This window comes from Leptonychotes weddellii, chromosome 3 (genome assembly GCF_054177405.1).
Source record: "Leptonychotes weddellii isolate Sample4059 chromosome 3, ASM5417740v2, whole genome shotgun sequence".
Taxonomy (NCBI): Eukaryota; Metazoa; Chordata; class Mammalia; order Carnivora; family Phocidae; genus Leptonychotes; species Leptonychotes weddellii.
Window position 1 is genome coordinate 43,182,060 of NC_138371.1, and position 24,226 is coordinate 43,206,285.

General features: G+C 37.0%; 1 protein-coding gene across 2 annotated transcripts in view; it reads right to left on the bottom strand.

Moving 5' to 3' along the window:
* Positions 1 to 24,226, bottom strand: part of ITGAV (integrin subunit alpha V) — a 94,211-nt gene that overhangs the window by 43,980 nt on the left and 26,005 nt on the right. For both annotated transcript variants that reach the window (XM_081814019.1, XM_081814018.1), the window contains exons 3-6: positions 12,413 to 12,504; positions 9,828 to 9,942; positions 4,405 to 4,466; positions 2,392 to 2,437 (exon numbers count right to left, since the gene is read on the bottom strand). In XM_081814019.1, coding sequence (XP_081670145.1) covers positions 2,392 to 2,437; positions 4,405 to 4,466; positions 9,828 to 9,942; positions 12,413 to 12,504 — 315 coding nt within the window. The remainder of the gene's footprint in view (positions 1 to 2,391; positions 2,438 to 4,404; positions 4,467 to 9,827; positions 9,943 to 12,412; positions 12,505 to 24,226) is intronic.

Consider the following 24,226-nt stretch of genomic DNA (forward strand, 5'->3'; position numbering starts at 1 on the left):
CCCAAACAAATCCATCAGAATTTGAAAAGTCTACTGAAATAATTAAATACTTTCACTTTTGGTTCAACTTTTTTTTTTCCCCACAAATTATTTGGATACACCTTTATGAAGAGGCCTGAATGGGTGAGTTCACTTTTCTTCACAACCTTAAGTTATCAGGTCGACAAGAAATCTAAAGCACTACACAAAAATCAGATTGTTCCCTACCCCAAGAAAGGTTGGGTAATTTATCAAAGTCATCTCCATACATGAAGAAAATAATCTCTTCATTTCTGCTGTTTCGGAAAAAAATTCATAGCTAATGTTTATCAGTCTGTTCCAATCTGTCCAGTCACAAAGGTTGAGTCTATAGGGGTAGGAACACTTTGTTTGGGTCACTACTTTATCCTCTGTACCTAAGCAGTACCTAACACATAGCAAGAACTCAATAACTATTTCTTGAATCAAAGAACACAGGAAAATCTCATCATCTCTTTTGAATAAAACATTATAATTTTATCTATTTGTACAGAGAGAATTCTGAGATCTATGGAAAAATTCATTCTGACATAGTTACTAATTCAGAATAAAACCTGCTGATTTTAATCTTATTAGAACAAAATATTCTCTGCCCAGCCAATGAGTCTTTCAGTTACATATCCTAGACCATTTATAATAAAATTCCAATCAACACAGTATCAATTGTCTATACCAGTCCTAGTTTTTAAATAGGTATAATACTCAAGGTATTAAAAGAACTAGTCATCTAGGGGCGCCTGGGTGGCTCAGTTGGTTAAGCGTCTACCTTCAGCTCAGGTCAAGATCCTGAGATCCTAGGATCGAACCCTGCCTCCCTGCCTCAACCTCCCTGCCTGAGTAGGGAGCCCGCTTCTCGCTCTCCCTCTGCCACTTCTCCTGTTTGTGCTCTCTCTCTCAAATAAATAAATAAAACCTTAAGGAAAAAAAAAAAAAGAACTAGTCATCTAAACATGTTCACAGCTGTGTCTCTTAAAAAGGCAGAGGTAAGAAGCGGTCCTGACTGAGAATCACAGAATCAATCTTTGGTTCCCAGGCATTTTCAACAGACACCTCCCTCCCCTCCACTGAATGACATAACTAGCACAGAAGAAAAAAAAAAAAATCAACAACAACAAATCCATGTTTTTTATCTTACTAGAAAGCATTAATATCTCCTACTTTAATCTTGTATGCAATTAAACTGCTAATTTTGTTTTCATTTTAAAACTGTAAAACCCAATACAATTTTCCTAAATCATTTCATTTTCCAATAGATGTATAATTAATAGAAATTCAATTCTTCTGTTTCAGTTAGTATGCTGATCCATCTTTCCCTGATTTTTCTCTTTTCTTCATTTTCTCCTTTGCCATCCCTTTCAACTTTTCACTTATTCCTATTTCCCATCCCTTCTTATTTTCTTTCTTTACTGTAATTTTTCTTCAGTAAATCTCTTTCTTTAGTTTCCTTTTCTATGAAGCAAAAGTAAGCATGGGTTAGAGTACAGAAGTAAAATTCGGAATTAGAAAGTACTTGCACATTAAGATAGTCATAGATTTTTCCAGTTCTTCCAAATACTGGTAATGCTTAAATATCAGAATACCAAAAAACAAAAGTTCTGACCTTGTAAACACCACTTTTTAGCAGAAAACAAACATGTGAATATATTAGCTAAATAAATAACCATGTGTACCTAATGATACATGAAACATAAAGTAAAGCAAGTAAGCAAATTTAGTTACCTGTTTTCAAACTGTCAGCAAATAATGATCTGTTATGTATTTGTACAAATGGTAATTTTGTTGGGCCTCTCAGAATGACTGAAGAATGTCTTTTATCTTTATATTGATGCCAATTTAATTACATTCTTTTGAAATCCTCTATTTTAAAAACTCCCCAAACACAAAGAAATCATTCTTGATGTCAGTAATTAATGAGAAAATAACCATTTAAATATTCTAATGAGCAAATTTGAAATACTTTAAAACCATGAGCTTTCAGAATGCCACTATTTGCCTGTCATAAATTAGTTCCACACTTCCTAATGTTTATATCATAGCCTCTGGAGTACAGAGATGAAGAAGCATATGCCACAAGCAATAAAAATAAATTGTTCTAAATTACTTTATAGATTTACTTTAAAAATACTGTTTATTTTCTCCTAGGAATATATATCTATATATATTACAATATGCCATATATTTTATTTTCTATATATCAAAATATATATAGGATACTACAGTCAAAAAAAGAATACTGTGTAACAGTGATTATATATTTAAATTGTATTTTTCAATTTCTTTCTTTAAAATAATTTGAAAAATCTCATAGGCATCTAAGCCAATGGAGCATTAAACACAATCATTACTGAGTAATTTAAAAAAATATTAACCTACCTTGCCAATAAAAGCTACCAGGACCACCAAGAAGTACTCTGTCAGCCTAGATTAAATCAAACAACAAAAAGATACATATTTAAAAACAGGTAGTTTGAAAACTGAAAGCAATGTAATACACATAAAAGCTATACATACATACAAATCTAATATACATAAAAGTTATATATACACATATATACCCATACAACAAAATCATAAATCTCAAACCTCTCTAACTCATTCTCAGTAAATTTTCACTGCATCTTATCTAAAATACAATAAAATACAATACAAATCAAAAAGAGTTATAATGCATTTAATATATAAAATACATGAAAATACACAAATACATACACACATTGATTCTATAGACCTGGCTGCTTCACATACTTGTTATGAAGTACTACTGCAAAATATTTTTGAGTTACAATAAAGACAAAAAGTCATTGATTTTGTCTATTTGTGGCTACACAGGCAAATTTCCTTTATAATAATCATTAAAAATTCTTCGGCTAATGAAAAATTATTTTTCATGTCCTACAGATCTAAACAGAAATGAAGTTAGAGGGTAAATTTTTCAGGGTGTATTACATATACAAATTACACTTCACTAGTATTTCTTGTATCTGTAACAAACTGTAAGTATCTAATTCAAGGAAACTGTATTTAGGGTTTGAGCATATTTTGGAAATTTCTTCCAGCTGGAGAGAAAAAAAAAAGTTTTCCCCCTCCAAACATACATATAGCCCTAGGAAGATTTCAACAGACAATTTTCCTGAGCTGGCTATGAAAAAGATACTTCTAAACTGTCTACTTTAAAAGGATACCTTTTATTTTAGAAATGAGTTGAAGAAAGTAAACAGTTAATTTAGCAATGAATATTCATGTACGAGAATATTTCTGGGGTTACAGTTGCATGGGCATAGGTACAGAAAACATGGACACTTTTTTTGAAACAACACCTATTTGAAAATATTTCGTGAAAGTTTAAAGCTAATATTTATTAATATACTTCTCTTTGTTTTGCTTCCTCAAATTTTGAATTATTAGTAATTATGAATACGTTTTGAATTATGAATCTCGAATTGAGTTATTTAAATCAATTATGTAGTAAAGAAAGTCAACTATAATTACAGTCCTAGTCTAGAAAAAAATTTTTTAGTAAAGATAAAATACAAATTTTAAAAAATAAGAAAAGGCTTTATTAATTTTCTGAATCACATAATTACATAGTTTCTACTGTTTTAATAAATTTAAGGTATTTTCTAAGAAAGCCATATTAAGCTTTCTAAGGAAGCTCTACTTTTAATCAATATATGTAAGATTTCTCTAGGAGTAATTAATATTCTCAATTTGACATTCAAAATGTTCATATATCCCACCCCCAAAAAAAAAAAAAAACACATATACAAAAGAAAATTATAGAAAGAAAAATACTTAAAATTTTCCTTTGAAAACATACACTGAATTGTTATTTTAGGAAAACAGATAAAAACTATCAACTCTGGAGAGCATACTAGCTTAGTGAAAAATACACAGAGCCACACATATGAATTTTTTTACAATAATTAAGTTGCTCCAGCTTTACTTGGTGCCTATAGGCACATAATTGATGGCAAACATGCATGTTTCTCAACTTTTATATAATGAAACTACAATTTTGTAACAAAGCTCCCACTGACAAGATTTTATGGAAAATCAATTTCAGTCAAACAGGAAAAACTTTAATATTATATAAATTTATCTAACTGGAAATTTTAATATTAAGTCATAATGGTTATCTGTATCTACTGAGGAGTTTTCTACTGTCCTCCATTCCCATTCTGATGTCTATTTCAAATAAGCAATGTCTGCTAGGGAGAGAATAATATAAGGCAAAGATTATCAAAATGCATGGGTCATTTTTATTAGCTGTTTTCATAAAACAGGTAATAGTTATAGAGAAGTTGAAGTATTGAGCAATTAATTTTTAACAATGGTTTAGATAATGAGATAGATCTGAATCTCATTCAGTCTTAAATGAGAACTTACTTTGGTAAAATCAATGCTGAATCCTCCTTGACAAAATCCCTGTCCATCAGCATCAATATTTTCTAAAATAAAAAGATTGGAAATATACACAAACCCAAAAACAAACACATAACATAAAACAAAACATGAGAAAAATCTGTATCACTGTAATCATAAGATAATGTACCATGAATTGGGAATGTTCATTCACTCAAGCACTTACTGAATTATTCTCACATTCTGAAAAAGTTAGTATGTATTTTTATCAGCACCATTTTCTTAGATATGGCAAGAGAGATCAAAGTACCTGGAATGGTCACCAGGAAACAGAAACATCACCTACAATGGTAGATTTAAAACTTATTTTTAACCACAACCCACAGCAAGATTATATATTGTAACCCAGACAACCCAACATATACATATTATGTGTGTATATAATAGATATATAAATAAGACAAAATTTCACAACACAGTATCAGTATTACCATGTACAATATATTCTGACATTTTCTATTTTATTTCATTCCATTTTTAAAAAATTACTGGTTATGAACCACTATTTTGATTTCATAAAACAAAGATGAGTTGTGATCTATGAGTTAAAAATTCCAATCCTAGGGGTGCTTGGGTGGCTCAGTCATTAAGCGTCTGCCTTCGGCTCAGGTCATGATCCCAGGGTCCCGGCTGGGATCGAGCCCCATGTTGGGCTCTCTGCTCAGCAGGAAGCCTGCTTCTCCCTCTCCCACTCCCCCTGCTTATGTTCCCTCTCTTGCTGTGTCTCTCTCTGTCAAACAAATAAATAAAAAATCTTTAAAAAAAAAAAATTCCAATCCTAAATTCCTATTATTACCCTACAGTTGCTAGCCTACAGTCTTCACAAATTTATTACAAATACTATTAAGAGATACATACATTCCTAATACATATTTACTACACATATATTTTATAGCCAACAACCATAAAAAATCTATTGAAAACGTAGTTCAGAATTTTGGGAGAGAGCCAGACCCTAACTTAATGTTCAGCAAAAAGCAAAATACGAACTATCTTCACAACATATATAGAACTGCAGTCTAATGAACGTGAACACCTTTAAACATGACACTTTCAATTACTTTCCAAATGGTAACAGACTCAGTAGTTAGACTCTTTGGTGGTTACCTTTTATTTGGTAGTTCTCACAAAAGGGGACAATTTCTGGACAATTAGCCAATTAATTTAAATTAACTCTAATCATGAGTAATACTGTATCTAGAATACAGGTAAGGATGAACCTGAAGACTCTCCCTTGTTTTATTTTGAGGATAACAAGGAACAATGAAAACAATACTCTTTAGTTATCAAGGAATTCTTGTAGCCAATGTTACAATACATAAATAATTATGCTATAGTATTACTATATTTCCCACCCAAACACAGGAACCAGAAATATCTATTTTCAGTACAACTGAAAGGACAACTTCCAAAAATTTTTGTCAAATACTCCCATCAAAAATTTTGAACACATTTTAAAAACCTGGGAACTGCCCCAAGATTACACACTTAATAACTAAATTTAGAATTTGTTTTAGAAAATAGCCTCAAGAGTGTAATGCTACCCCAATGTAAATTTTTCTAACCAAGAGGGAATGGGAAAATGTGGGCTGGGGTTTCCAGCATCTAGTGAATCACACTGAGGAATTCTGCTCTGACCTCAAGTCAGCCATTTATTTCCTTTATTCAAGTTGTATTCAGGGGAACTATTTCAGGCCATTTATAAAGACATCTCTTTTTGATTATCATACTGTATATTTATCTGCTTTATTTGGTTTCCCAGAATGTCCAGCTAGAAAACAGGACTGTCCTTTAAAATTTTCTTAACAGGTACGTATTAAACTGAGTGTTTATGCCAACGTAAAGAATTTTATGGTAACTACAAGCTATTTCAGTGAAGGTTTTTGTTTTTATTCCTATAGATGAATAATATTTCTCCTACTTGTCAAGCCTGACAGCATTATAAACAATATTACTGATTATGATAGTAAGAGCACCTTATGTTTATTAAGCCCCTTCCATGAGCCACGTACGGTACTAAAGCATTTTCCAAGGCATTATCTTTTAAAATCTTATGCAATCCTATGAGAGATACTATTATCATTCACAATGTACAGATAAGGAAGTGAAGGCTTACAGAAATGAAGTACCCTGACCACAGTCAGCCAGCTAGTAAATAAGAGAGCATGGATCTGAGCCCAGTGTGTCCACACCACTAACCTGCACTATCTCAAATCAACAGTGTACTTATAATTTCCTGAGTAACTATCAAGGGGGAAGAAAAGGCAACTAGTTTTCATAACTGAGAAAAATCTATGTACAAATAATGTCACCAGAAAGTAGAAGGAACAAAGAACGCAGCCTGAGCATGGAATTGAAAGTATTTAAGTTACATGATTTGTGGCTCTGGAACTTTTAGAAAGACACCTGGCCTATTGTGTAAAGCCATTAGGTCACAGGTAGTTATGAAAAGCCAAAAGCAAACATAATCAGGAATAAAGAAATTTTTTACAGACAGTGAAGTTTCATGCCCAGGGTGTCCACACAGATCATGTTGAAAACAAAAGCAAACAAACAAAATGCCCCACAAACTACCACTACCAAAACAAGCAAAATTATCAAGTTAGCAATGTAGCCCTTCAAAATTGGCATTCCCAAGCAAAATCAATCATTGGTTGCATAATCTACTGAAGCATGAAGAAAATACAAAACACAAAAATTGTACCTCTAAAGTCTTTTATCCAAATCAGTGTTTTACACCAAGAGTGAAACAAAGGCCCAGAGTGATTAAGTAAATCACGCATAGCTACAGCAGGTTGTTGACAAAATTCGAGAATATAACCCAGGTTCTCAGATTCCCGCTCCTGAGCATGTTTCCCCCCCTCTGGTCATGTTGCCCCTTGTAATTTGGGCCTGTAGGTAGCTTCATATTGCAAAGGTTGAGCCAAAAAGCATGTACAATAATCAAGGGATACTGAAAGCCAGATTTATTAGGAAGAAAGGCATTCACTTTGATTTTTGAAGTTATTCTTTTGCTTTTTCTAAGATTTGAGGTTTTATTATCTGATCAGGGATCTGCAACTTTTTCTGTAAAAGACCAGATACTAAATATTTTAGACTTAGGGGGTATATGGTCACTGTGGCAATTACTCAGCTCTCCCTTTATAAATAACATGTAAACAAATGGGTGGGGCTATATTCCAATAAAATTTTATTTACAAAAAGAGGCTCACAAGACAGTTTGCTGACCTGATTTGGTTGTTAAATACTTTAGAAAATAAGGTTTAAAATGATTTTACAATTTCTGTGCCTACATGTAAAATTTCTGTGCCTAAACCAAATAAACAAAAGACAGATACATCATGCAAATACTGCCTTCATCCTTTAAACACATGTTGAGTAACTGGTCATCACTGAAGAGGCAAAATGACAAAAACTATTAGCCTAACCTGGCAGTATATCCATGATGGATCATCATTAGAATGCTTGCTTTCAGAAGGGTACCAAGTACTCTTATACATCCAGAATAATCCAAACCTGTATTTGTGAAAGCTGGGTGTATTTTTTATGGATAAGCTGTGGTTAACACTGAGGCCACTGAAATGGAAAACAATTCCCATTGTTAGTATTACAAGGAAAGGATTCATCTGGAGTAAGACCTGGGTTCAAATCCTCACTAGTAGGAAAAAATTACTTGCAACTGTCTGAATCTCAGCTCCCACATCTACCATGTGAGAATAAGGGTGACTTTTCCATGCACGTCCATCATGTAAATGGTAAGTTACAAACCTGGCATGCAAGAGTTAGCTCATTCCTCACAGCTATAAAATTATCTTTTCAAAGAAGGATCGTTTTTACAATACAATTAAAAACATAATTTAGTTCTCGCCTTTTCCACATACCACAAAGACAACAGTGCTGTGACCAAAAGAGCAACGTAAAGGTGATGATGCAGATGGTATGAAGTACTGAGTATAGGGCTGCCAACCTCCTCTGTCCTGTGTAAGGTGTGCTTTCTGACCTATCCTAAGAAATAATGCAGTTCTGGGGAGGTATCGTTCTTCTGATGTGTACCTCTCACGTACAACAAATAGAGTCAAGTTGGTGGGTTAAGAAATAAGTATTAATAGGGCGCCTGGGTGGCTCAGTCGGTTAAGCGACTGCCTTCGGCTCAGGTCATGATCCTGGAGTCCCGGGATCGAGTCCCGCATCGGGCTCCCTGCTCGGCAGGGAGTCTGCTTCTCCCTCTGACCCTCCTCCCTCTCATGCTCTCTCTATCTCATTCTCTCTGTCTCAAATAAATAAATAAAATCTTAAAAAAAAAAAAATTAAAAAAAAAAAAGAAATAAGTATTAATAATAATCATTTGCAACTGCTTGGAGGTTCAAGTGCTTAGAATTTTAAAGACTGAACAGTTCCCCTGGCCTGGTGTCTTAAGTCACCTAACATGGAAAAAAAGAATTTAGCAGTAACAGTCCTACATGTTATACCTCTGTTACTGATTCTCTCTACTGAACTGCCTGGTGACCAATGGAACAAAGAAAGGGGCGCCTGGGTGGCTCAGTCAGTAAAGTGTCTGCCTTCAGTTCAGGTCATGATCTCAGGGTCTTGAGATCGAGTCCCGCATCGGGCTCCTTGCTCAGCGGGGAGCCTGCTTCTCCCTCTGCCCCTCTCCCCTGCTCGTGCTCTTTCTTTCTCTCTCTCTCTAATAAATAAAATCTTAAAAAAAAAAAAAAAAAAGGTACAGGAATCTCCTTTGGAAAAGCATTATCAAAATTTTAAGTGCTCAAAATCATCTTTAGTCACAATATGAATTTCATCTGAAATTTCAAATAATATTAGACAACAAAGTGAGATCTTTTGGATCATCAGAAGAGGAGTAATCTTGATAACATTGACAGAGAAACTCTGACTTAAAAGAAAGAAAATCCAGGAGTGCTTGGCTGGCTCAGTCGGTTTTGAGTTTGAGCCCCAGGTTGGGTGTAAAGATTACTTAAAAAGTAAACCTTTAAAAAAAATTTTTTTAATTAAAAACAAAATTAAATGAAAATTCTGACTCAAAGTCCTGAGCTCAATGTTTCACCTTCCTATACAAACTCTAGCTCTTTAAGACGTATTTTTTTACATTTAACATCATTATTAATATAAAGCTCTAGTTCTTAAACTTTGGTATCCATTAAATTCCCTTGTAGAGTTTCCTAAAAAGGAAGGTACACAGGCCTGGCAAAGACCTACTGCATCAGAATCTTTTGTTCTAGGGAGTCCCACATGTATGTTAGAGAAGCTCAGTGGAGCATCTTTTGACTCACACATAATATGTCTACAATTTTTAAGACACACACGCACATTTTTAACAAACTAGGCTTCCCAACCCTCTTTTAAAAGCTGGTACAACGTCCTATACATACTTGATCTGCATGGAGCATACTCCACAGTCTTTGTTCCATCCTGAAGAAAGCATGTTCCAACAGGCTCTCTCTCCTGTTTCATTTCAGTCCTCCAGTGGTACAGCGGGGCACAGGCCTGAAATCAAAGGGGATGGTCCACGGCATAAAAATTCCCTGAAAATATTAGTGTTTCAGACAATCTGTACAACTTCAGAATTCAAAAACACTTTCTAAGCATTAATAAAAATTAATCAAGCCTGTCTTATACCAAGAATTCCTTATCACAACAGTGGATACAGATTTAAAAAGTACTTTCCTCACATATTTTTTTTTTCAAAATAGTTAGCAAAACTATTTCATGTAGCACTTTTCTTGATGTTATGCACTAAGCTGATGGTCACAGATTAAATCAACATTTGAACTAAATAACATTCTCATGCATGTAGAATATACCCCTAAATTATAAAGCAAGTGATTTATTATTAAGAAAAAAATAAGACTTTGCAGTGCTTATTTTACATACTTTCCAAATAAATTATGACTTTTTTGTTTTCAGAGTTACAGATTTCAACACCATGTACAAGAAGTGGAACAGTAACATATAATTTACCAAAATGTGACAATTTAATTCTGGAAAAAGGTTCAATTAACTTTCTGTAATACTTTTTTGAAGCAAAACATTAACACAAACACTGCAGACATTAATAGTAGGTTATTTTATATTTACCCTGAAAAAAGTGAAAGGAGATGATTATTGCTACTTTTCTACATGTACTTGATGTTTCATGTACAAGGATTATTTGCTCCTTCTGCTTATTTCTGCTTCTTTGCTTTCTGCCTAGAGTGCCCCCACTCTCAACCCCATCCTTTATTTCCAGCTGGACACATCCTTTAAAGCTCCTTTGAAATTTCAGCTCCTAAACAAATTATTTCCTAATGCCCCACAATAGGATTTTTAAAAACAGTAATAAACACAATGCAGATAATTAAAACAGGGAAGGACTTTCTAAGGAAATGAAATAAAAGCTGAAATCAGAATAATGAGGAGCTAGCCAAGTGAAAATCAACAAGATGAGCATAACATAGTCAGAGGGAACAAAAACACTAAGATACTAACTGCAGTGACTTGTCATGTGGAAGGAATAAAGACCAGTGTAGCTAAAGCATGTGAGGTGCAGTAAGATGATGCCAGAGACAAGAGCCAGTGACCTGATTATGGAGATGCTCACAAGACAGAAGAAGCAGCGATTTGTCCTCTGAGCGTGATGGAAAACCACTTGACTGTTTTAATCGAGAAGAAATGCTCTGATTCACTCTGGTCCTCCTCTGGAGAATGGATTGTAGTTGGGGCAGGAGAGGAAGCAGAAAGAGGAGGACAGCACTACAGGAACCCAGGCGGGTAATGATGGTGGCTTGATACAGGGTGGAAATAGTGCAGATGATGATCATTTATTGATGGATGTGAGATATATTCTGGAAGCAAAATTGATACAGCTTGCTGGTGGATGCAGTAGGGAGTCATGCCTCTAAACAAGTTGGGGAAGTTTTATATGGAAAGTTATCTTTTGTTTTTTCCCTTTTAAAATTTTTATTTATTTATTTATTTATTTTATTTGAGAGAGAGAGAGAGCACAAGCAGGGGGAGCTGCAGAGGGAGAGCGAAAAGCAGGTTCCCCACTGAGCAGGAAGCCCGACAGGGGGCCCAATCCCAGGACCCCGAGACCATGACCTGAGCCGAAGGCAAATGCCCAATCGACTGAGCCACCCAGGTGCCCCTGTGTTCTTTCCTTTTTGATAGTGGGTAACAAAAGTTCTATTTTAGCCATGTTCATTTTGAGTAATAATATAGGAGATATCCAAATGGAAATGCCACATAGCTTGTTTGGAAATATGACTTTGAAACTCCAAGGAGAACTAGGAGCTAGAGTGATAGATTTGGGGATTATGACATTTGGATTTTATTTACAGCAATGAGACAGAATAGGAACAGCCAGGTAAAAGGTGTAGTTAAAGAAGATGGGGGTCCAGAACACAGCCTAGGAACAACCCAATATTTAGAGACTGAGCAGAAGAGGAGACTGCAAGGAGCAGGCAAAGAAATGGGAGAAACCAGGAAAATACAGTGTTCCAGAAGCCAAGGGAAGAAAAGCATCTCAAAAAGAACGGGCTAACTGACCTTGCTGAATGGTGCTGAGACGACAAGAAACATAAGAACAAGTACCAATGATTTCAGTGACCTGATAGCCAAGGGTGACTTTGGCCATGCCTACCTGAGCCTGACTGCAGTGGTTGGGAAGACAATGTGAAGAAAGTAGAGATGGTCACTGCAGAAAACACTTTCCAAAAGTTTCTGAAAAGGGGAGCCAAGTAATAAGGCATAGCGGTGGGCAAGAGGCAACGGGACGGTTGCTGTATTTTTAAAGAGAGGAGGTACTAGTGTGTTTGATTAATCATAGGCCCACTAGTCCTATACCTGGCTGGATAGAAACATACTGACGGGAAGTATCAACAGGGGCAGGAGAAAGGAACAACGTAGGAATGAAGGTAGAAAGTAGCAGAACCCAAGTGACTAAACTCACCTACATGGAAGTAACCAAAAGACTTACCAGAATTTTATCCTGTTTTGATCTCACAGATGCTCCAAACCACTGGTGAGACTTAAACTCCAGTGGATCATCCTTGGCATAATCTCTATTGCCTAAGAAAAATAATGTGAGGGGGGGAGAAACAAAATATATATTCTTAGTATAACAGAGTTTATTTCAATCCAGTCAGGTGTACAAATAGTGTAATCAAATAGCCTTTGATTAATCAAATACCACATTAGCTATTTATCTCATGTACTTTATGAATGTCAGGAACTTTCAACTAATCAAAAAATAAAACACAGGATGACTAGAAGTGTGTCAGGGTTGTATTAACTATTACAATGCAGATGTGAAAAAATAATACTAAGTTTCCCAACTGCTAAGTTGTAGGATCAATAACTATGAAACAAATCCTTATAATTACCTACTGTATTTCCACAAGATCTGTGATATAAAGATGTTATAAAAACAAAAAGCTACTGCCAGGATGCCTGGGTGGCTCAGTCAGTTAAGCATCTGCCTTCAGCTCAGGTCATGATCCCAGGGTGCTGCGATTGAGCCCCACATCTGGCTCAACTGCTCAGCGCGGAGCCTGCTTCTCCCTCTCCCTCTGCCTGCCGTTCCCCCTGCTTGTGCTCTCCCTCTCTCTGACAAATAAATAAATAAAATCTAAAAAAAAAAAAAAGCTACTGCCTTTATAAAACACCAGTAGCAAAAGACTAAAGTAAAAGACTAAGAGAGTGCAAATGACATTATAACACAGGAGTTAGAATCTAGAAAACATGATTTGGCTGGTGGGAAAAAGAATTAGCTTTGGCACACTGCATGCAAGTACTTATTTTCAGTTCACATTACTGAGAAAATTATTCCTAATGTATCAGCCACTCATGTAAAGCACTAGAAAAAGGAAAGGAAAAGGAAAGAAAAGAATCCTTTCCATTGAAAAGCTGTTAAATTGGTCAAGGAAAAAAAATATGGAAACATACCCATAAAGCATTTGGGGAAAGAGAGACTTTTTTTTTTTTTTTGAGAAAGATACTAATTATTTTTAAAGTCTAGTCTGTTCCTCTTAAAATCTACTTATAATAATCATTCTTTATAGATATATATTCCAAGGGGCATCTGGATGCACAGTGGGCTGAGTGTACGACTCTTGGTTTCAGCTCAGGTGGTGATCTCAGGGTCCTGAGATGGAGTCTCACATCAGGCTCTGCACCCAGCCTGGAGTCTGATTGAGATTTTCTCTCCCTCCCCTCTGTCCCTACCCCCACTCGCATGCAACTCTCTCAATCTAAAATAAATATTTTTTAAAAAAACAATATATATTTCAAGAACTATACTGGACAAATACAGCAGACAAGGGTCAATTTTAAGACTGCCAGCCAATGTGTAAAAATCATCAAAAGGTTTGTGTTAAATCCATTCCCTAAATTTCATTCATCTAAGGTAGTGCTTATGGTTATTCAGTTCCATTCTGAAGACTTAAGACCAACTGAAGTTATAAATAATTAATGAGAATTTCAATAATGCCAGGTGTCTTACAGGCAAGGTAAAGGGTATAATACTGTTCACTATACTATTCTTTTACCTTTTCATTATTTTTTTTTAGATTTACTTATTTATTTATTTGAGGGAGAGAGAGAAAGCATGAGAGAAAGAGAGCACATGAGTGGGGGGGAGGGGCAGAGGGAGAGGGAGAAGCAGACTCCCCATTGAGCGGGGAGCCCAATGTGGGACTTGATCCCAGCACCCCGGGATCATGACTTGGGCCAAAAGCAGATGCTTAACTGACTGAGCCCCCAGGAGTCCCCCTTTTCATTATTTTGAAAAAATTTTCTTTAATGTGTCAATCTCCAAAGGCCTCTATCTGTATCTGTTCCTTGTCAGTGGTCACAAAGATACATTTTGTAAGTAGAAGGAAGGAGAGATGGAACTTAGCTAGTATATGCCCTTCACCATGAAAACCAAGGTTTCCCAACAGTAGTTGGCTTGCCTCTGAAGCCTATGTTCACCTTGCCATCACCACTAGGAACAATACATGTCAATGACCCATAGATCACTAATCCATCCGTCAATGGACTCCTTTATATTTCCCATCCTCCTACAGTTAGGTTAAAGCCACATAATTAGTGCTTGCCAATAAGCTAAGAGCAGAAGCGGCAGATGTCGCTTCCAACAGTTCAAGTAAGTTAAAAGTGCATATGAGCTCACTAATCAGCAAAGAAATGCAAATCAAAACCACAATAAGATAACATCTCACACCAGTTAGGATGGCCATTATCCAAAAACAAACAAGACAAAACAAAAAACAAAAGCTAACAAGTGTTGGAGAGCACGTGGAGAAGAGGGAACCCCTGCACACTACAAGTGGAAATGTAAATTGATACATCCATTATGAAAAACGGTATGGAGGTTACTCAAGAAATTAAATATGGGACTGCTGTATGATCCAGGAATCCAACTTCTGGGTATATATCCAAAGGAATGAAATCACTATCCTCAAAGGGGTATCTGTATTCCCATGTTCACTGTAGCATTACCTGTAATAGCCAAGATATGATAGCAACCTAAATATCTACTGACCCATGAACAGACAGTATACAGAATATTAGTTAGCCATAAAAAAAGAAGAAAATCCTGCCAGTTGAGACACTGATGGATCTAGAGAATATTATGCTAAGTGAAATAAGTTAGACACAGACAAATACTCCATTCTATCACTTATATGTGGAATCTAAAATAATCAACTCATTAGAAAACAAATAAAACAAAAAAAAGTAGATATGAAATCTCCATGTTTTCTCTTACCCATCCATAAGGCTAGAATAATATGGTAGAATCACATGATACAAGCAGCTTCGGCCCAAGCTTTAAACTATAAGAACAGCCAAATGACCCACACTAGATGACGATATGAGCAAGAAATAGTCTTTTTTTTTTTTAAGTGAAATTTGAGGTTTTGTTTGGAAATAAAGCTTGACTGAAGTATAGCCTAGTGTAGCTTGAGTAATATACATTCTGCTATTTCCAAAAGGGCCTGACCAACAATTACAAAGAAGTTTAGCCTCTGGACGAAATGGGATTCAACTGATAATTTTCAATGTTTTAAACCATAAAATTTATGATTACAAATACAATTTTTCTATTCCACTGCAAGCTAACTGTTCTCTTACTGTGCTACAGACTTTCTATTCTATTCCTAACTACAAAGGAAATGAAGGCATTTACCTTACCCCCTTACATTAATGAAGGAGGTAAAATGCAGCATGACTGAGAAACAGGGGTGCTTGGAAAGATTCACCTCCACTCATTGTCCCGAGACCATAGACAAATTCAGGTAATCTTAGCCCAAGGGAACTGAGTTTATGAGCTAATAATGCATGTGAACGAAAAGTGTAACATTCTCAGAATTGCTACTTCCTGCTTCTGTTTTCATTTAAAACAAAGCCTTTTCAGCAAGACCCTAAAGATGTCCAAGCAGAAACAAAGCTTTTCTTTATTAGAAGAAATCTTTGTCTATACCACATCAGAAAGGTTCAAATTAAGGCTCCAGATATTTCCTCATAAGCTCTACAACTGCCAATTTCAAAAACAAAATGATGCAGAACCAATATCACTATATTCTTTGTTGCAGGAGGCGGGTCTTTATTTTTTTATGTTTTTCTAAACTTTATTTTTTTATTTAAATTCAATTAATTAACATATGTATTATTAGTTTCAGAGATAGAGGTCAGGGATTCGTTTTTTTTTTTTTTTTTAAAAGATTTTATTTATTTGAGAGACAGAATGAGATAGAGAGAGCATGAGAGAGGGGAGGGTCAGAGGGAGAAGCAGACTCCCCGCTGAGCAGGGAGCCCGATGCAGGACTCGATCCCGGGACTCCAGGATCATGACCTGAGCCGAAGGCAGTTGCTTAACCAACTGAGCCACCCAGGCGCCCGGATTCATCGTTTTTTTTTAAGATTTTATTTATTTGACAGAGAGCACAAGCAGGCGGAACAGCCGGCAGAGGGAGAGGGGGAGGGAGAAGCAGGCTCCCCGCTGAGCAAGGAGCCTGAAGAGGCTTGATCCCAGGACCCTGGGAACATGACCTGAGCTGAAGGCAGATGCTTAACTGACTGAGCCACCCAGGCGCCCCATCATTAGTCTTATATAATACACAGTGCTCATTACATTACATGCCCTCCTTAATGTCCATCACCCAGTTACCCCATCCCCCCACTGTCTCCCCTCAAGCAACCCTCAGCTTGCTTCCTATGATTAAGAGTCTCTTATGGTTTGTCTCCCTCTCTGATTTCGTCTTGTTTTATTTTTTCCTCTCTTCCCCTATGATCTTCTGCTTTGTTTCTTAAATTGCACATATGAGTGAGATAATATAATCGTCTTTCTCTGATTGACTTATTTCACTTAGCATAATACCCTCTAGTTCCATCCACGTCACTGCAAATGGCAAGATTTCATTTTTTTGATGGCTGAGTAGTATTCCATTGTATACATATGCCACATCTTCTTTATCCATTCATCTATCCACTGGCATCAGAGCTCTTTCCATAGTTTGCCTATTATGGACATTGCTGCTATAAATATTGGGGTACAGGTGCACCTTCAGATCACTATATTTGTTATCTTTGGGATATATACTAGTATTGCTATTGCTGGGTCACAGGATAGCTCTATTTTCAACTTTCTGAGAAATCTCCATACTGTTTTCCAGAGTGGCTGCACCAGCTTGCATTCCCACCAACAGTGTAAGAGGATTCCCCTTTCTCTGCATCCTTGCCAACATCTATCAGTTCCTGACGTGTTAATTTTAGCCATTCTGACAGGTGTGAGGTGGTATCTCACTGTGGTTTTGATTTGTATTTCCCAGATGCCAAGTGATGTGGAGCATTTTTTCATGTGTCTGTTGGTCACTTGGATGTCTTCTTTGGACAAGTGTCTGATCATGTCTTCTGCCTACCCATTTCTTGATCAGATTATTTGTTCTTTGGGTGTTGAGTTTGGTAAGTTCTTTATAGATTTTGGATACTAACCCTTTATCTGATAAGACATTTGCAAATATCTCCTCCGATTCTGTCAGTTGTCTTTTGGTTTTGTCAACTGTTTACTTTGCTGTGCAAAAGCTTTTTATCTTGATGAAGTCCCAATAGTTCATTTTTGCTTTTGTTTCCCTTGCCTTTGGAGACATGACTAGCAAGACGTTACTGCAGCTGAGGTCACAGAAGCTGCTGCTTGTGTTCTCCTCCAGGATTTTGATGGACTCTTCTCACACTGAGGTCGTTCATCCATTTTGAGTCTATTTTTGTGTATGGTGTAAGGAAATGGTCCAGTTTCATTCTTCTGCATGTGGCTGTCCAATTTGCCCAACACCATTTATTGAAGAGACCGTCTTTTTTCCATTGGCTGTTCTTTCCTGTTTTGTTGAAGATTAGTTGACCATAGAGTTGAGGGTCCATTTCTGGGTTCTCTATTCTGTTCTGTTGATCTATGTGCCTGTTTTTGTGCCAGGACCATACTGTCTTGATGATGACAGCTTTGTAATAGAACTCCGAGATTGTGATGCCACCAGCTTAGGTTTTCTTTTTCAACATTCCTTTGGCTATTCAGGGTCTCTTCTGGTTCCATACAAATTTTAGGATTATTTGTTCCAGCTCTGTAAAAAATGTGATGGTACTTTGATAGGGATTGTATTGAATGTATAGATTGCACTAGGTAGCACAGACATTTTAACCATATTTGTTCTTCCAATCCATGAGCATGGAACATTTCTCCAATTCTTTATGTCTCCCTCAATTTCTTTCATGAGTGTTCTATAGTTTTCTGAGTACAGATCCTTTGCCTCTTTGGGGAAGTTTATTCCTAGGTATCTTATGGTTTTTGGTGCAACTCGACTTCTTAAATTTTGTTTCTTCTAGCTCATTGTTAGTGTATAGAAATGCAACTGATTTCTGTGCAATGATTTTATATCCTGCCACTTTGCTGAATTCCTGTACGAGTTCTAGCAATTTTGGGGTGGAGTCTTTTAGGTTTTCCACATAGAGTACCATGTATTCTGAGAAGACTGAGAGTTTGACTACTACTTCCTTGCCGATTCGGATCCTTTTACTTCTTTTTGTTGTCTGATTGTTGAGGCTAGGACTTCCAGCACTATGTTGAACAACAGTAGTGAGAGTGGACATCCCTGTCATTTCCTAACATTAGGGGAAAAGCTCTGTTTTTCCCTGTTGAGAATGATATTTGCTGTGGGCTTTTTGTATATGGCTTTTATGATATTGAGGTATCTTCCCTCTATCCCTACACTGTGAAGAGATTTAATCAGGAAAGGATGCTGTACTTTGTCAAATGCTTTTTCTGCATCTATTGAGAGGATCATATGGTTCTTGTTCTTTCTTTTATTTATGTAGTGTTCTTTTATTTATGGAGTGTATCACAATGATTTGCAGATGTTGAGCCACACTTGCAGCCCAGGAATAAATCCCACTTGGTCATGGTGAATAATCCTTTTATTCCTGTTGGATCCTATTGGCTAGTATCTTGGTGATAATTTTTGCATCCCTGTTCATCAGGGATATTAGTCTGTAATTCTCCTTTTTGGTGGGGTCTTGGTCTGGTTTTGGGATCAAGGTAACACTGGCCTCACAGAAAGAGTCTGGAAGTTTTCCTTCCATTTATTTTTGTTGAAACAGCTTCAGAAGAATAGGTATTAATTCTTCTTTAAATGTTTGGTAGAATTCCCCTGGGAAGCCATCTGCTCCTGGACTCTTGCTTGTTGGGAGATTTTTGATCACTGCTTCAATTTCCTTGCAGGTTATGGGTCTATTCAGGTTTTCTATTTCTTCTTGTTTCAGTTTTGGTAGTTAATACATCTCTAAGAATGTATCCATTTCTTCCAGATTGCCTAATTTGTTGGCATATAGTTGTTCATAATATGTTCTTAAAATTGTTTGTATTTCTTTGGTGTTGGCTGGTGATCTCTTTCACTCATGATTTTATTATTTTGGGTCCTTTCTCTTTTCATTTTGGTAAGTCTGGCTAGGGGTTAAGCAATCTTATTAATTCTTTCAAAGAACCAGCTCCTAGTTTCACTGATCTGTTACACTGTTCTGGTTTCTATTTCATTGATTTCTGCTCTAACCTTTATTAATTCTCTTCTGCTGGGTTTAGGCTTTATTTGCTGTTCTTTCTCCAGCTCCTTTAGATATGAAGTTAGGTTGTGTATTTGAGACCTTTCTTGTTTCTTGAGAAAGGCTTATATTGCTATATACTTGGACTGCCTTTGCTGCATCCCAAAGGTTTTGAACAGTTGTGTTTTCATTTTGAACAGTTGTGCTCTCATTTTCATTTATTTCCATGATTTTTTTTTTAATTCTTCTTTAACTTCCTGGTTGACCCATTCATTCTTTGGTAGGATGCTCTTTAGGCTCCATGTATTTCAGTTCTCTCCAAATTTCCTCTTGTGAGTGAGTTCAAGTTTCAAGCATTGTGGTTTGAAAATATGCAGGGAATGATCCCAATCTTTTTGGTACCAATTGTGACCCAGTATGTGATCTATTCTGGAGAATGTTCTATGTGCACTCGGGGAGAATGTGAATTCCGTTGCTTTAGGATGGAATGCTCTGAATATATCTGTGAAGTCCACCTGGTTCAGTATGTCACTCAAAGCCCTTGTTTCCTTGTTGATCTTCTGCTTAATTTGTCCACTGCGGTGAGTGGGGTGTCAAAGTCCCCTACTATTACTGTAATTTTATCAATGTGTTTCTTTAATTTTGTTATTAATTGGTTTATATAATTGGCTGCTCCCATGTTAGGGGCATAAATATTTACAACTGTTAGATCTTCTTGTTGGATAGACCCTTTAATTATGATTTAGTGTTTTTTCCTCATCTCTTATTACAGTCTTTGGTTTAAAATCTAATTTGTCTGAGGGTGCCTGGGTGGCTCAGTTGGTTAAGCGACTGCCTTCGGCTCAGGTCATGATCCTGGAGTCCCTGGATCGAGTCCCGCATCGGGCTCCCTGCTCGGCAGGGAGTCTGCTTCTCCCTCTGACCCTCCCCCCTCTCATGTGCTCTCTCTCATTCTCTCTCTCTCAAATAATAAAATCTTTAAAAAAATAAAAAAATAAAAAATAAATAAAACCTAATTTGTCTGATACAAGGATTGCTACTTTGATGTCCATTAGCATGATAAATGGTTCTCCACCCCCTCACTTGCAATGTGGAGGTGTCTTTAAGTCTAAAGTGCGTCTCTTGCAGACAGCATATCGATGGGTCTTGCTTTTTTATCCAATCTGATACCCTGTGGCTTTTGATTGGAGCATTTAGCTCATCTACATTCAGAGTAACTACTAAAAGATATGAATTTACTGCCACTGTATTCCCTGTAAAATCACTGTTTCTGTATATTGTCTCTGTTCCTTTCTGGTCTATGTTACTTTTGGGCTCTCTCTTCACTTAGAGGATCCCCTTTAATATTTCTTGCAGGACTGGTTTAGTGATCACAAATTCTTTTAGTTTCTGTTTGTCCTGGAAGCTTTTTATCTTTCCTCCTATTTTGAATGACATCCTTCCTGGATAAAGTGTTCTTGGCTGCATCTTTTTCTCATTTAGCACTGTGAATATATCATGCCAGTCCTTTCTGGCCTGCCAAGCTCTCTGTGGATAGGTCAGCTGCTGGTCTAATGTTTCTACTCTTGTGGGTTAAGGTAAAGGTTGTCCCAAGCTGCTTTCAGGATTTTCTCTTTGTCTCTGAGACTCGTAAGTTTTACTATTAGATGTTGGGGTGTTGACCTATTTGTATTGATTTTGAGGTCAGTTCTGTGCCTCCTGGACTTGAATGCCTGCTTCCTTCCCCAGATTAGGCAAGTTCTCAGCTAGAATTTGCTCCAAAATACCTTCTGCCCCTCTCTCTTTCCTCTTCTTCTGGGATCCCAATTATTCTAATATTGTCTCACTTTATGGGATCACTTATCTCTCGAATTCTTCCCTTGTTATCCAGTAGTTGTTCATCTCTCTTTTTCTCAGCTTCTTTATTCTCCATCATTTTGTCTTCTCTATCACTAATTCTCTCTTCTGCCTCATTTATTCTAGTAGTTAGAGCCTCCATTTTTGATTGCATCTCAATAGCCTTTATTTTGACTTGATTAGATTTTAGTTATTTTATTTCTCCAGAAAGGGATTCTCTAGTGTCTTCTACGCTTTCTTCAAGCCTAGCTAATATCTTTATAATCTTTATTCTTAACTGTGACATCTTACTTATATCCATACTGATTATGTCCCTGACAGTTAGTACTGCCTCTCATTCTCTTTTTTGCAATGAGTTCTTCCATCTTGTCATTCTGTCCAGAGAACAGATGAATGAAAGAACAAAATACCAAAATGGCAACAACAACGCCAGAGAAATATACACTAAACAAATCAGAAGAGACCCAAAATCAAAAAAAAAAAAAAAAATTAAAAAAAGAGAGTGAATATAATCAGATAGGTGAACAGAACAGAGGAATACACTGGATCCTGTGTGTATTTTGGTCTGTTTGTTAGAAGAAACTACATCAAAAAATTGTAAAGAAAGGAAAACATATGTATATACAAAAATAAAATTAAATTCAATGAAAGGATAGAATGTACCTGTAAAGATGAAAATTTAAAAAGACTTAAATAAAAAAAAAGAAGAAAAAGAAAAGAGAGAATATGATCAGTCAGGTGAAGAGAACAGAGCAATACATTAGATCCTGGGTGTATTTTGGTCTGGTTGTTAAAAGAAACTGTATCCCAAAAGTGTAAAAAAAGACAAATTTATATAAATACAAAAATAAAATTAAATACAAAGAAAGGATAGAATGTAAGTGTAAAAATGAAAATTAAAAAAGATTTTTAAAAAAGGGCTGATAATATAAGAAATTGGTTGAAAAAGGAAAAGGAAAAAAATTAAAATACTAACGGATTGTGAGAAAAAAACCCATAAATTCTATATACTCTTTTCCCCTAGTGCTGGAGTTTTGCAGCTCTCTATGATCAGAAACTTGGGTCTTAGCTGGATGTTTTTGCTGATCTTCTGTGGGGAGGTGCATGTTGCACTGAATTCTCAGGTGTCTTTGCCCCCGGTGGAACTGCACTGCCCTTGCCAGGGGACCAGGCTAAGTAAGTGGCTCTATGTGGCTTTTGTTCCTTGAAGGCTTTCCATGCCACTTTAGAGGATAGAATGAGAATGGCAGCCTCCCAATTGCCAGCCCCAGAGCTGAACGGGCCCCCACTCCTCAGTGAGCCCTCAGGGAAAAGCAGGCAATCACTCTGGTCTCCCTGGTCTCCAACCACACACCGTGCTCACCCAGCCTGTGACCAAGTGTTTCTATCTCAGGCACGGGACCCCCTTTTGAGTCTCCAAACCCTGCAAACTCCTGTGGCGTGCACTCGCACAGCTCCTCCCAGGGGAGGGAGGGGGGGTCTCGCTGGGGTTCTGCCACTTGCTGGGCCCCTGCTCAGAGAGTGGTCACCCAACCAAGCAATAGTTCCAAGTTTATAGCAACTCTGAGCTGAGAGCCCATGTCTAGGGTCACTGATCACAGCCAGCTTCCCTGCTCCAATGCCTGGGAACTCTGCTGCACTCAGGCACCCCTGGTTTTCCTGTGACCCCAGGGATCCTGAGACCACACTGTACTACCTAGGATTCTGCCCCACTTTGCCACCTGAGCACCTTTCAGGCAGGGACGTCCCTCACTGGAACAGACTTTTAAAAGTTCTGATTTTACACTCTGCTGCTATATTACTTTCTGGTGCTGGCTTACGGAGGCGCCTTCCCCCCGCAGTTTATCTTCCCATATGTTGCCTCAGATTTAGTTCTCCATACCTCCTACCTTGCAGAAAGTGGTTGCTTTTCTATTTGTAGAGTTGCAGCTATTCTTTTCTTAGATCTCTGGTTGAGTTCACAGGTATTCAGAATGATTTGATAGCTATCTAGCTGAATTCCTGGGACCAGACGAAACTAAGGTCTCCTACTCCTCCGTCATCTTGGACTATCCAAACAATTATTCCTGCCTACAAGACCTGATCCAGACTCTTCAAAAATGTCAGTGTCAAGAAAAACAAAAAGTAAGGAAGATTCAAGATTAAAAGAGAATGAGACACAGTAACCCGATGGAAGATATGATCTTTGAATCTCGTGTCAGGGCGTCTGGGTGGATTGGTCAATGGTTAAGCATCTGTCTTCGGCCCAGGTCATGATCCCAGGGTCCTGGGATCGAGTACCACATTGGGCTCCCTGCTTCTCCTTCTCCTTCTGCCCCTCTCCCCTGCTCACTCTCTCTCTGTCAAATAAATGAATAAAATCTTTAAAAAAAAAACTTAGGCAGGAGTCTCCAAGAAAATACGTATTACCCATTGCTTTGATTGCTTTCAGTTTCAACGAGGCCACAACCTCAGATTAACAAATTTTTAAGAGGTTTACTCAACAGTAAGTTTTCCTTTACCAATCAAAACTTTATTCCCAGAGATCAAGCCTTAAAATACTTGATTCAGGCAGAAGTTTCATTCAGAGGAAGCGTGAATAGAGGGGAAGGTGGGGAGAAAGAAAAGGAAAGTGTACTTTCTGAACAACTTGACAAGAAGTTCATTCATAACCTGGCTGAAATTGGCAGCAATTCTGGAGCCTGAGTGAAGTAAACATTTTGAGTCACAGCCCTGAAGTCACCCTTTCAACTGACGCTGGAACTCCACAGGCTGCTAGGCCCACACCACCAACCTTGAAACGGGAATTAGACACAGACAACTGCAGAAATCGCAGTGCTAGATGAAATGCCTCCTCAGACAAAAGTCAAGAAAGAACAAAAATTTCTTTTAA